This window comes from Aplidium turbinatum, chromosome 9, assembly GCF_918807975.1.
Source record: "Aplidium turbinatum chromosome 9, kaAplTurb1.1, whole genome shotgun sequence".
Lineage (NCBI taxonomy): Eukaryota > Metazoa > Chordata > Ascidiacea > Aplousobranchia > Polyclinidae > Aplidium > Aplidium turbinatum.
In genome coordinates this window covers 17,704,056-17,716,834 of record NC_137480.1, presented here as the reverse complement: position 1 = coordinate 17,716,834, position 12,779 = coordinate 17,704,056, and the positions used below count along the sequence as shown (strand labels likewise).

The 12,779-nt window shown below is 38.3% G+C and overlaps 1 protein-coding gene across 1 annotated transcript; it reads left to right on the top strand.

Annotated features, from left to right (window-relative positions):
• The first annotated feature begins 378 nt into the window (after positions 1-378).
• Positions 379-12,246, top strand: LOC145777214 (glutathione reductase-like). The gene is made up of 11 exons (XM_082588537.1): positions 379-603; positions 3,218-3,336; positions 5,503-5,572; positions 6,152-6,266; positions 6,508-6,601; positions 7,010-7,196; positions 7,647-7,808; positions 8,447-8,558; positions 9,251-9,382; positions 10,079-10,212; positions 10,542-12,246. The coding sequence occupies exons 1-11, from the start codon at positions 397-399 to the stop codon at positions 10,689-10,691; spliced, it is 1,482 nt and encodes a 493-aa protein (XP_082444663.1). The 5' UTR covers positions 379-396; the 3' UTR covers positions 10,692-12,246.
• The last annotated feature ends 533 nt before the right edge of the window (positions 12,247-12,779 follow it).

Here is a 12,779-nt window from a genome sequence, read left to right as displayed (position 1 = left end):
TCATGTGTAAATGTTATTTTGCCATCGTTTTGGTTGGCAGCGGTGTCTTTTTTCCCCAATACTATTTTCTACGCAAATTTTACTGACTCCGATTCTAAATTAGCCTGGTTAACCGAACAGTGGAACAGATGTGTTGCCTGACCATGCTTCTTTGTTGGTTTGAAAATTCCTACTTGAGTAAGAATTCATGAAAGCAAGTAGCGCCACATATTAATTTCCTCAAGTAGCCTACTGCATTAATTTCGAAAACTAAAGGGTGGATTACAATCAAATATCACGCACGGTCAACACTCATTAGAGGGAACTGGAGAGCACCCGGTTTTTGCAAACAGCGGATGTTACGTCACAGACCATTTCATTGCGGCATAACATAACAGCCTTGTTTTCTCTCATTCAATGCAGTCTTGTAAATTATTCAATAAGTTAACAACTTCATTTCTTTTAAATCATTTGCGAGCCATGTCTTCTGGTAAAGATATCACAACAGTTGATTACTTGGTTATTGGAGGAGGGTCTGGCGGTATTGCCAGTGCAAGAAGGGCAACAGAGTTTGGTAGCACCACAGCAGCTGTTATTGAACATGGACGACTTGGAGGCACCTGTGTAAGTTTTAAATTATGTTGTTTTATAGTGTTGCAATATTTCCAATCTTTAGCTTGAACTAATTCAAATGTAGCCTATTTTACTGAGCTCTGTGTTTATCACTGCTGAAGTGGCACTGCTTTAAAGGCTTTGTCTGCCTAGAGCTGAACTATCCTATGATGTCACTTTAGCCTATAGCTTTTAGTCATGTAGGCTATAACTTAGCATGCACATCAAGTGGATGGAATAACTTACAGACAACAAGTGTAAACTTCACTCTGTCAATCTCAGTAACCCGACCTGTGTCAGTGGTTGAAAGCTTTTGCAAGTATGCACATGATTAAGCTCTTTAAAGAAGCTTTTTTAGTTTGAGAATAAAGATTCCTACATTCAAATCGATTTAAGTGGAAAATTCTCCTACACAAACAAAGTACATATGCATTTAAAGTCACTTGAAAAGTTGTCAATGTAGCTTATCATCCCTAAAAACAAAGACAAGGCTCAACAGTCTCAACACATTATTTAATGGCAACCACATGTGACTGTGTGTGTGTGTGATGAAAGCTTGCTATGAAGTTCAACAACATAGCGGCATGTTACAGTTGCTTCTTTTCATTAGTAAATTGTAACTGTATAAACTGTTAGATCATCATCTAGTCTACAATCAGAAGGCAATATACCAATACTTGCCCTCACTTGGTACAGTTTTCCTAAATTTCAATTGCAAATAATCATAAATGGCATGGACATTGGACAAGGACAGTGGCGTAGCCAAGGGGGGGTTTTGGGGATTACAACCCCCCCCCCCTTTGGCACACGTGTGACGTCACAATATTGAAAATGATGCTTTCAGTCTTAAAAAAATTGCTTAATTTTAAACAAAATTGCATTAAAAGAGCAAGTTTTGCCAATACCAAACATCTCAGCCAGGAATTACCAACAAGAAAACATAGAGACTTAGCTTTATTTCCGAAAAATGCTGAAGAAAACATGATCTTATCCTTTTGCTATGCCACCAGACACCACCATTTTACAGGAATATTCGTAACCACATTTTTGTTGAAAATGCTCTCAGAATGCACCAAATTCAAAGTAATTTTTCAAAATTTTTTGGGGGAGGCCCCCCAGACCCCCCGCCGCTGGGTTGTCACAACCCCTCCCCCCTTTCAAAATTCCTGGCTACGCTACTGGACAAGGACATACATTTCAGTGGCAATTGGGTTACGACTTATAGTCAAGAATGCATTCATTATTCACAGACTTCCAAGCTCCTGTATTTTTTCGGCGACCAAGCATGACCTACCAGAGGTTCTTTCCTGCGACAAAATTTTTGCTCCCAACAGCCAAAATAAAAATCCATTAAAAATGAGTGGAGAAATTTTGGCTTGTAAAAGCCGGCGACCAAACATGGCCTGCTGGCGTGGTAGTTTCGGAGGCCATTTAAATGACTTCTCGGTGGCCGTGATGGTTTCCTGGAGCTTAGAAGCCTGTTATAGTTTCTGGTGCGACTGAACATGGTGAATGAAATGTAGCAGGTGTAAGCTACTACAATAAATTGTAGGATCCTAACCACATAACAAAAACTTAGAAATTATGAGACTAGGAAGTTTTAATTTGGTATATACTGAGGGCTATTAGGTATGTAAGTGACAAACTGTCTTTAATGATACAGTAGAATTCGCCTATAACGGCACCTCTAGGGGATTTGTAAAAACTGACGTTATAGCCGAATTGACGTTATAGACGAACTACCGCAAACTATTCCACAACTGTCTTTTGATTAAAGAAAGAAGTGTAGAATCCAATCAGGGTTACTGTGTACCACCAAACTGACAAAAGGCACGCAGAAAATACAGTGAACAAAGAAATTGTTTAAAAAAAATAATCTACAGCGAAAGGTATAGGAAATTTGCGCAATACAGCTCGTTACATACAGTTTTTTTTTGTTTTTTTTTTACATACAGTAGTAGAGAAGTTTATTAGCAAAAAAGGCATTGATCTTGAGCTGTTTCGGTTTTGACACAGATTTGACACAGCTGTACTGCTTTTTACACGTGATAGTTTTTCACGCGGGAAAAAAGTTAATTCAGTTAATTAGTTTATAGCTACACTCTGCTACAGTACTGCACGTACAACTGTTGCTTTGAGTTGTTTAAAGGTCAGCTGTAGAGCTGCTTTTTACACGTGATAGTTTTTCACGCGAGAAAAAAGTTAATTCAGTTAAAGTCCCTGCTGAGAACGACATAGCAAAATAAAGGGAAGACATTTTGCAAGCAGCAGCGCTAACTGGATTAAAATACTGACCGTTCGTGGTAAAGGTGATGGCTTAAAGTGACGTTATAAACGAACAAAAGACGTCTGGGGACAAATAAAGGGTGCTGTTACATGCGAATTGACGTTATAGGCGATGCTGTTGTAGCCGAACTACAATGTACGTAAAAGATAGGAATTCTGCCGGGACCGAGCGAAATGTGACGTAATAGGCGAATTGACGTTATAAACGAAGCCGTTATAGGCGAATTCTACTGTATGAAACAAGAATAAAAAGTGATTTCAAAAATATTGTTTATTGCTGATTAGTGTAAAGTCTGTGTGTCATAACCCGTTCCTCAATTTATGGCACTTTATTTTGTAGGTTAACGTTGGATGTGTTCCGAAGAAAGTCATGTTCTACACAGCTAGCCAAGCTGAGATGATACACGATCTTCCTGACTATGGTTTTACTGTAAATCAGACACCATCATTTACATGGAAGTAAGTTTATTCTTGACATGCTGTTCAATCATTTCATCATGCTTCAGCTTGTATTACTGTATATCAGTGAATCATATATCTAGATAACAAAGTTTGCAAGCATCGAAACAAAACTTCACAACAATAACGCCTAACAACACAAAAACTCAACAGACAACATTTAAGACAGCAGCCTCAAGCCTAACAAAAGAGTCGCATAAAAAATGACCCAATGACTTCAACACCATTCGTCATAGCACATGACTAGGGAACTGTGTTCCGAAAGCTAGTGCAATTTGCTATTACCACAGCGAACTCGCAGCATCAGGCTAAAACAGGTCATTAATATCTACATTGTGAAGTAGCCTAAGCAACGATTATGCTGCTAAAAGCGAAACTCAATCTATTGCAGAATTATTATCAAATTGACTTTAGAGATATGTTTTTAAATTTGGTGTCATGTTGCACAGAAATACAAGTAAGTAAAGTCAAAACAATTAAGATTTTTGAGTGTGTTGTTAAAAATTGCTATATTTCAAAGTGTTTTTTTTTTAATATTTTAAGCTGTCTCATATTGTGTGCACATTCATGCAAATACAGTATTGAGGTTCATATATTAAAAGACACCTTGAATATTAACATTATCGCTATCCCTTAGTAGTAGTTTCATATGGCATTTTCACATGTGAAGCCAATCGTCTTTGAGCCAGTTTTAAACCTATTTCCGTATTGGTAAACTGTGTTAACCACTGGATAGCATCTATTCTACAGTCCCTGGATAGTCTAAAAAGAAATGATCAACATTCACCATAACTATATCCCTTTAAATAAAATAAACAGAACTTAATGCAGCAATAAATGTTTTCATACAAAAAAATGGGAATTTAGTTGTCCCAATAAAATTTTGACAGAACAATTAGCTGTTTTGCTAAGTCTAACTAAAATTTATGAATTCGAAATATTATGCTGGTATGTTTTCATATCCTGCACAATTGTCAAGAATTTTTTAACTATTAAGTTATAAAGATAATAATAATATGCAAAAATAATTTGATTTCAAAACTTCAAATCAAGTTGATTACCCTATGCAATGTTATAATGGAATATGTTTGTCCATTAGTCCATATGGAGTTAATTTATAAAAAATTTACCTAAATTCACTTTTCTTTACTATGCCTATCGTATCGTCATTAATGATGTTGTTAATTTAGTGAGACCTATAAGTTTAATTTTAGGGTAAGTGAGAAAGCAGTTAAAGCATCTGCATTCACTTTTTTCTTGGATCTCTGCTGTGGATAAAGTTTGGCAGAGAACACTTTGTAAATAATTAATAACATTCTATCTACTTGAACACTCGTTCGAAAAGAAAATTGTGGTTATTGTTCTGAATACTGCAATTTACACCAGTGTTTTATGGGCTTTTGATTATTATCATGGGCATTGATATTTGTAGTTGTATTTTCCAGTAGGAAAACCCCTACCACCATGATAGCTGCATGGCATGTAATCATTTCTTTAACTAAACTGTTTAGTGTTTACTATCATTTTATCACAGCACTAACACCAGAACAGTTGCACAGTGCACACCTTAAACTTGTTTTAACGTCCAAGTTAATCGTTGACTAATGATAAAAATGAAAAAAGTAGCATCTTGTGCCACTACCGTGACGTAATAATATATTTTTTACTGTTTATTTACTGTTAAAAATTTATTGATGTCATGCAAATTTATTATAAATTAACAAGATCACGAAAAAATTTTATTTTTGCTCTGCGCTGTGAATGGCAAATATAATAAGTTCAAAATGCTTGGTCATTGTGACCGCGCGTTCTAAAGTCGTCCTTCCTATACATTCTTACAATGAACGTTCTTGTGTGACGTTTGCTTTATGGCAAATTTGTTAAAAATCTTACAAATTGTCTCATTGTTAAACAACAAAAATACTACGTAAAGAGAAATATCCCCACTGGTGCGAGCAAACTTTTTAGCAGTTGCCTACAGCATTTTAACAGCACTACAGATTGATTCTGTTTGTTGAAATGGATCATCTGTGATTAATATCCACCTTCATTTTCTACACCATGTCATTAAGGTTGAAAGCTATCCTTTGTCTATAATGTATTTTTTTGATGAAAATAAACATTCTTGATAAATTTTCCATAAAATGAATCATTTTGTTTATACAGGACCATAAAGGACAAACGAGATGCTTATATCAAAAATCTAAACGATATCTACGCGGCCAATTTAAAGAAGGTATATACTTGATGATGACGCGTTAAAATTAATGTGCCGTCATATAGCATAGCGCCATGACATAGCACATTTTTGAGCATATCATTTCGGTGGAATTCATAACAATCATTACTTGCATGGAGCTTGAAAGTCGTGAGCAGTGGACACAAACCTTGTAAGCTTTCATGATTTCCTGGCTAACAACTCGAAGACTCAATTCATTGCTGACTAATATTATTGTATCACTCAATGCGTTCTGTGATTGAGTTGTTGTTTCTTTACTGACGATTGTAACGTTTTAGCTCATCCCAGCCGACAGCAGCCGTCGTTATTACATTGATTCAACGTTTGCAGACGCTGAACTTTTGTAAAAATGGCAGTTTTGCAAGCTGGGAAGTTTGCATATTAATCTCGTATAGAGTTTCTCCCACTCACTAGAACAGGGATGAGCTCATTTTTACTGTTTTTTTACTTCCGTTTCTTACTTCGCTTGCCTTTTCATTGCCTTGTATAATATACATTTATTCAATTTCTTTTTGCATTTTTTGGTTGAAACCTCTTTTCTTTTGGATTTCACATTCGTATGTTCATTCATCACAGGCCAACGTTGAGTACGTAAAAGGTCACGCAGTTTTCACAGGAGAAAAATCCCCACACCCGGTGATATCAGTCGATGGCAAGAAGTATTCTGCACCTCATATTCTAGTGGCAACCGGTAAATAAGGGTTCTGGTAAAGTGTCCAGTATTTTGCACACAAGTTCGATACCATTACATTATTTTTGAAGTATAGTTTTGTCACCATAACACGAAACAAAATCAATTATTTTTTATAACAATTCCTTCTATTTTTGATATTTAATGTTCAGCTAATTTTTACTTTATTAAAATTCTGCCTGATGCTGGATTTTAGCATTTATTTGCAACTCTGTGAAACTTTTTGTCGTGACATTGGTAGGAGGATACCCTATTGTTCCATCGGACGCAGAGATCCCAGGAGCCTCTCATGGAATCACGAGTGATGGTTTTTTTGACCTTGAAGATTTGCCAAAGTCAGTGCAACACATGTTTACTTTTAAGCGTGCTGGTTTGCGAAGATTCTTAAACTTTCATTTAGTTTTCTTGTTTTCATTCGATTTAGAGAAATGTAAAGCGGCCAACTGCTGTGTCAATAAAAGCATAGAACTGAGCGTGAAGTTTCTTTTGTTTACTTCATACTTCATAGCTTTTGTTAGGGCAAGGCAAAAGGTTAGGTATGTGGTTTTTGAACAGTCATGCCACTCAGCTCGTGAATAAAATTTTTGCTTGCTCACTTTAAACTAAGAGTTTGTGTGAAACGTTTCAGCCAAAATTTGTTCTTTCAAATGTACACAATATATATAAGTTTTCCAAATCTTTTATCTTATCTGGTATAACATTCATTACATGCATGTGAAAGATAACAACCCATTGTCTTTCAGAAAAACTGTGGTCGTCGGCGCCGGATACATAGCCGTAGAAATGGCGGGAATTTTGAACGCGCTTGGTTCAAACACTCGCTTGGTGATCCGACGTCATCAAGCCCTGCGTACGTTCGACGCTTCGATAAGCGAAAACGTCACCAGAGAAATGGAAGTGGCCGGTGTCAAAGTCGAAAAGTTTTCCCACGTGCGTTTTACCTATTAGAAATACTTGACTCTTTGTATCGACTCCATTTGAATGTGTTAGTTAAATATATTGCAAAAACCTACGGAGTAATAACCTCCAACAATTACGAAGTGCTTCTGTTCAATGCTGCAGTGTTGCACAGATTTCTGAGATACATCGATCATTGTTGAATCTTCAATCATCAAGTTTTTATTTTGCGCCCAAGCCGCCCATTGCAACAACATACAGTACAGTGCGATCTCAGATGCGATACAACGGAAAGCAGCAAAGGGACATATTAGTCTTCGAGTCAGCTGCTCCCATTATTTTGACATGCCATTAAGTGTCTTTGAAGAGACAATCTAGAGCGGTGTCGAACCCACGTCCCTTTGAACGTTCGCAGACGTTCTCTCCACTTGGCCACGCAGCAAACAACTTCTTTAATTTCAGTGTCCGGTTTTCTTTTTTCAGGTTAAGAAGGTGGTGAAGAATCCAAGCACCGGAAAGATGACGATCACAATCTCCTCCTCACCACCGGATGGAGGAGAAACCTCCCAAGTGGTGGATGATGTTGATTGCTTATTGTGGGCGATTGGAAGGAAATCCAGCACTAACATAGGACTGGATAAAGTGGTATGTTTAATAAAACAGTTGGGGGCTGATCCAGCAAGTAGCCTTAAAAGAGGGGGGATTTTCACAAAACGCAATGATATGTAGGTCCAATTAATCCGACGTTGAAAAAGCACCATGAATAAAGTTACTTTTCTCAGCTTTAAGGGGGGATGGGTGCGATTGCCCCATTTGCACCCCCTTCCCCTGACCCACCACTGAAAACAATTTGATTTTCGTAATGTATTAGCTTATAGGTCGAAAAATTATTGCACGACTTTGCAGCTTTGTGTCTTGAGTTGGTGATGCGATACTGGTGATCCCATCCTCATGTGTGAAACACGTGTCTATCGCTGTTAATTGTTGCTACACTCGACTGCTGAAATACACCAGTTCACATTAATGAAATAAGATCATAATGTTATTGAGCGCTCACACCAAGATCCAGATACACGGCATCAGATTTACAAGTCTAGGCAATTTTTTTATAGCTCATTTTCCAATGTAAGCTATTCGTTGTGTTGCGCTGGTCATAAGCAAAGCTTTTGTGCAAAATGTGATTTTACCGTGATGTTGTTTTTGACCACTTCAATCACGAGATGTGTCGCTCTTCACTCATGAGAACCAATTAGCAACTTTAATTCGGTTCTTTTCACCACCAGGGCGTCGAATTGGACAAGAAAGGAGACATCAAAGTAGACGAGTTTCAGAACACAACCGCACCCGGTATTTTCAGCGTTGGCGACGTGCAGGGGAAGGCTCTGCTTACCCCAGGTGGCTCCTGTCTGAAGTTAAATTTCATGTTGATTGACTAAGTTTTCGCCTGACACATTCTATTTCGTTTGGAAATTTTTTCGCCAACTGTTGTGGACTGTACACTGTACAGGTTTAGTTGAAGCCCAAGGGTAAAAAACTGCGTAGATACTGCTGTATAAGGTAAGGTGGTCCCATGCTTGATTCCAAGTGTCGGAGATGAGAATATAAGGTTCTCATTGTGCTAAGCCTTCGGCTCTATGGAAAGCATGGTGGCCAGTTCCTTTCTCTCAGCCGCCTTGCCTTCAACAATCATGCCCATCCAATTCATTATGCGTTGCATAGAGATGAGCGGTGTTTGTTAACTACCAGCTTAACCCAGGTGTGGAACCAGGTTTGCATTGTTGGAAAGACATGCCTTATCCGCTGCCTTACTTTCGAATTAACAACTTGAATAAGTTCTGTTTGAATAAAGCTTGAAAAGGGCTGTATGACGAGCCGAAAACGTTAGCTTATTGTTTTTGATTTTTGTTTTTATAATGTCAAGTGTAGTGTTGCTGCTAGATTATGTCTGTTTATAATTTACAACTTAGTTGCGAAAAGGCACGTTGTTACTTTATGAAAAGGCACCAGTATTTTTGATGTGAAAATTATTAGTTCTGTCATTTGTGTTGAGTTTGCGTCTGCTCAGTCATGATCTTTTGTCCTTCTAGTTGCGATTGCCGCCGGTCGTCGATTGGCTCATCGCCTCTTCAATGGAGAGAAAGATTTGAAGTTGGATTACTGCAACATCCCCACTGTTGTGTTCAGTCATCCCCCGATAGGAACAATTGGCTTAACTGAAGGTAGGATTCATGTTTGCCTGCTGTGTACAACCAACTGTACGTTTTTAAAATTATGCTTACAACATAAATGTTACAAGTTATACAGTTGGTTGTACACAGCAGGCACAGATGACTAAATGTTACAAGTTGTGGTTTCTAACGTCTGACTCTGTGGATGCCTTATCGCTTGGAAGCATAAATGTTACAAGTTATACAGTTGTTGTTTCTAACGTCTGACTCTGTGGATGCCTTACTTGTTGCCCCTGGAAGAATTGCCGTTTTCAAATCGTTTCAAGTTTTTCAGCATCTGGCGACGAACTTTGTAAAGGGAACTTTTGCTACCAGCTGCTTAGTGCTTATCCAGCCTGCCAATCATTCCTCTTTTACATTTATGTGATGTCTGCAACGTTAAATCAATATATAAAAGAGCTGATTTGCTGATAGCTTGGCAGTGAAGTCACAGCTTCAACCTGATTTTGTTCAATTTGATTTGAGTTGTATCATGTTCTGGCCAAAAATGCTCGATCGGTGTATGAGTTTCTAGAATTTTACTAAACGACTTCAAGAATAAATTAAAAACTCTTGTAAGCTGATTAATTCTTGTGGAGTAGAGCTTTATCAGAGTTTAACCAAAAGTCGTGTTATGAAATTGTATCTTACTAAACATTACGCGTGTGCCTTACAGTAAAGTCACGTCATCAAACGATTTCCTTGCAGCGGAAGCCAAGAAAAGACACGGCGACAGCAATATAAAGATCTACCAGTCGAAGTTTCGACCGATGTATCACGCCATGACTGCGCGACAAACCAAATGCCTGATGAAGCTTGTATGTCTGCTGCCTGACGAAAAGGTAGGACGAGCTGAGAATTAGTACCATTTTAAATGTACTTTCAGGAGAGAGAGTTCGTTTTTTTTGTACCACAGACAGGCAAAGCACATTAACATAACAGAGTTGAGCATTATAAGAATATTGTATATTTTTACATACTTACAAATAGTTTTAACAGTTAAACGTTCTCGGGTTAACTTAAGCCCTCATCAGGGATCTGAAAATATGTGCACGAAATGTAATAAATTTAAACTTCTTGAGCGTAACTAGCTAACTAACGTAACTTTGCTGAAACGAACAATACAAAGACGTGTTTGCTTTCATTTTGTCTTTTGAATTGTTTCTCACAGGTCGTCGGGTTGCACATGCAAGGTCTCGGTTGTGACGAAATGCTTCAAGGCTTTGGAGTCGCTGTTAAAATGGGAGCCACCAAAGCCGACTTCGATAACTGCGTCGCCATCCACCCAACCTCCTCCGAGGAACTGGTCACAATGCGTTAGCGCCGGTTTAGCCTTCAGGTCTTTGCATCGATTGATTCAACCATACTACCTTTAAAAAGTTCCAGTTTGCCAGCGCCAACCCACCGCAGTAAATATTGCACCAATGTGTGTTACCAGTTGTCATTTCCGGTATTCAAATATTGGTGTCAGTTCAACTTTAGCTTAAAGGCTCTTCTAATATTATGTGACCTCGTTGGGAATGTGGTAGTTCCCAGACACCAAAAACCACAATTTTGCATTGATTCGCCGTCTGCAAACGTTGAATTAAAATAAAAACGGCGGATTTTGCTATCTGGGTCTTGATACTAAGTTACGTAGTCGTAAATTAACGACTAACGTTTGATTCGGTGTCACGTGATGAGTGAATAAAAGCAAGAAAACGATGCCATATGATATTTAAACAACCTCTCAATGAACTACTCAATGCGTTGCATCACAATAACTCGATACCGTTGGATTTTAAAATTTATGTTTTGAACATTCAACAAATATGCAAAATCCGGTGTTTGTTGCAATTACTGGCTGACATGTTCAAGTGTTCATACTAGTGAAGTTGCCCAAATTATTGTACAGTATTAATTTTCTTGCAAGTGTGTTTAAACCCAGACAGCAAAATCCGTCATTTTTACATTGATTCAACGTCTGCAGACGTTGTAAAATGTAATGTAAAAATGACGGATTTTGCTGTCTGGGAAGCGGCGATACTTTTGTGCACGCGTAGCAACGTCATGTTTCAAAGCCATCTTTTGGATCGGCTCTAGATTATGAGGCAAACTATGAAGCAGATTTTCAACTTTTTCATTCTTTTCGTATGGACATAGCTTAGGACGTCGTTGATTGTGTGGCTATCGAATGGCTGTGGCAACCAGAAAGTTGTCAAGCTCTGCTATAAAAGTTTTTGTATCGTTTACCAGTTGCGCGTTTAAACCGCTTAGCCAATATCTATTAAGAAATTAATTTGGCTGAAAGCATTTCAGCGAAATCCGAAGTTGCCTCTTCGTTGGAACCCGTAACTGAAAATGCATTTTGACAGCTGTTTGATACTTGCGTAACATACGCTCGAGCTATTGCACTGATGTTTAACTTGTTCGGTCATCAATTCTAAAGACTGCATCACAAGCATGAACAAGAAACGAAGATGCAACTGTTTCAAAAGTGTAAAAGGTGTTGCTTGGTACATACGTTTGGCGTACCACTCCATATATGAACGTCACTCATGAGTGTTTGGAAACGCTGGTTTGGGTATTTTGTCACATTCTTATAAGGGACGATTGAAATATCATGCGATGCCGTTTTATTGCTTTCACCTTTATGACATATCTCGCCAGCCTATGCATTATGCAACGCAGTATGACGGTTTGAACACCCCCCAAGGACTTGTTTGGTATTAGTAGAATTACCCCCTAACTTGAATTTCTCGCCTAATTAATGCAATTAACTAATTGTAGCACTTAATTTACGGTTTCTAGGTCTATTTCCTCTTCTGCTCTGTGCAAAAGTTGCTTGCACAATGTTTGAACAAGATTAGTCAATGTGCGTACAATAAAAATGTAATCAAAATACTACTAAGATTGGTCAGGAGCGCGTCATATTTCAAGTACCTTGATGGAGCGCTTTATCTTTTACCTCCATTTGATTTGCTACCTGGCAGTTTTAACAATTCCCGTAACGTCATCTAGAGCTAGAACAGTCTAACTTCATTTGCAGTCATTTTGACCTGACCTACCTTTCTTACAAACCAGTTTGTGGCAGTGTGCTCCCGCCAGAGCACCGAGACCTCTATACAAAACGACGTCTAAATAAGTAATGGCCACTGGCCAGTCCCATACTTGAAGCCAAGCATCGGGAGAGAAGATGCACTAACGAGAGTAGGGTGGCCAGTTCGTTTCTCTAGGCAGCCTTTCCTTCAGCAATTAAAACCACCTTGTGACACCCTAGGTAGAGGTGTTTTTCAACAACCAACTAAGGCCAGGAGTCGAAAGATTGGAAAGCGAGCGCCTTATCCGCCGCGCCATCAGTTTACATTGTATTGGATCAAAAATCGCCAAATCTTGACTAGACCAGCCGATCAATTCTTTCTCACTACGT

Excerpts from the sequence above, each read along its gene's own strand:
- LOC145777214 (XM_082588537.1), top strand. The coding sequence starts at position 397 with ATGCAGTCTTGTAAATTATTCAATAAGTTAACAACTTCATTTCTTTTA. Across the intron at positions 3,337-5,502 it reads ACACCATCATTTACATGGAA|GACCATAAAGGACAAACGAG; the intron begins GTAAGTTTATTC and ends TTGTTTATACAG. Across the intron at positions 7,197-7,646 it reads AAGTCGAAAAGTTTTCCCAC|GTTAAGAAGGTGGTGAAGAA; the intron begins GTGCGTTTTACC and ends TTCTTTTTTCAG.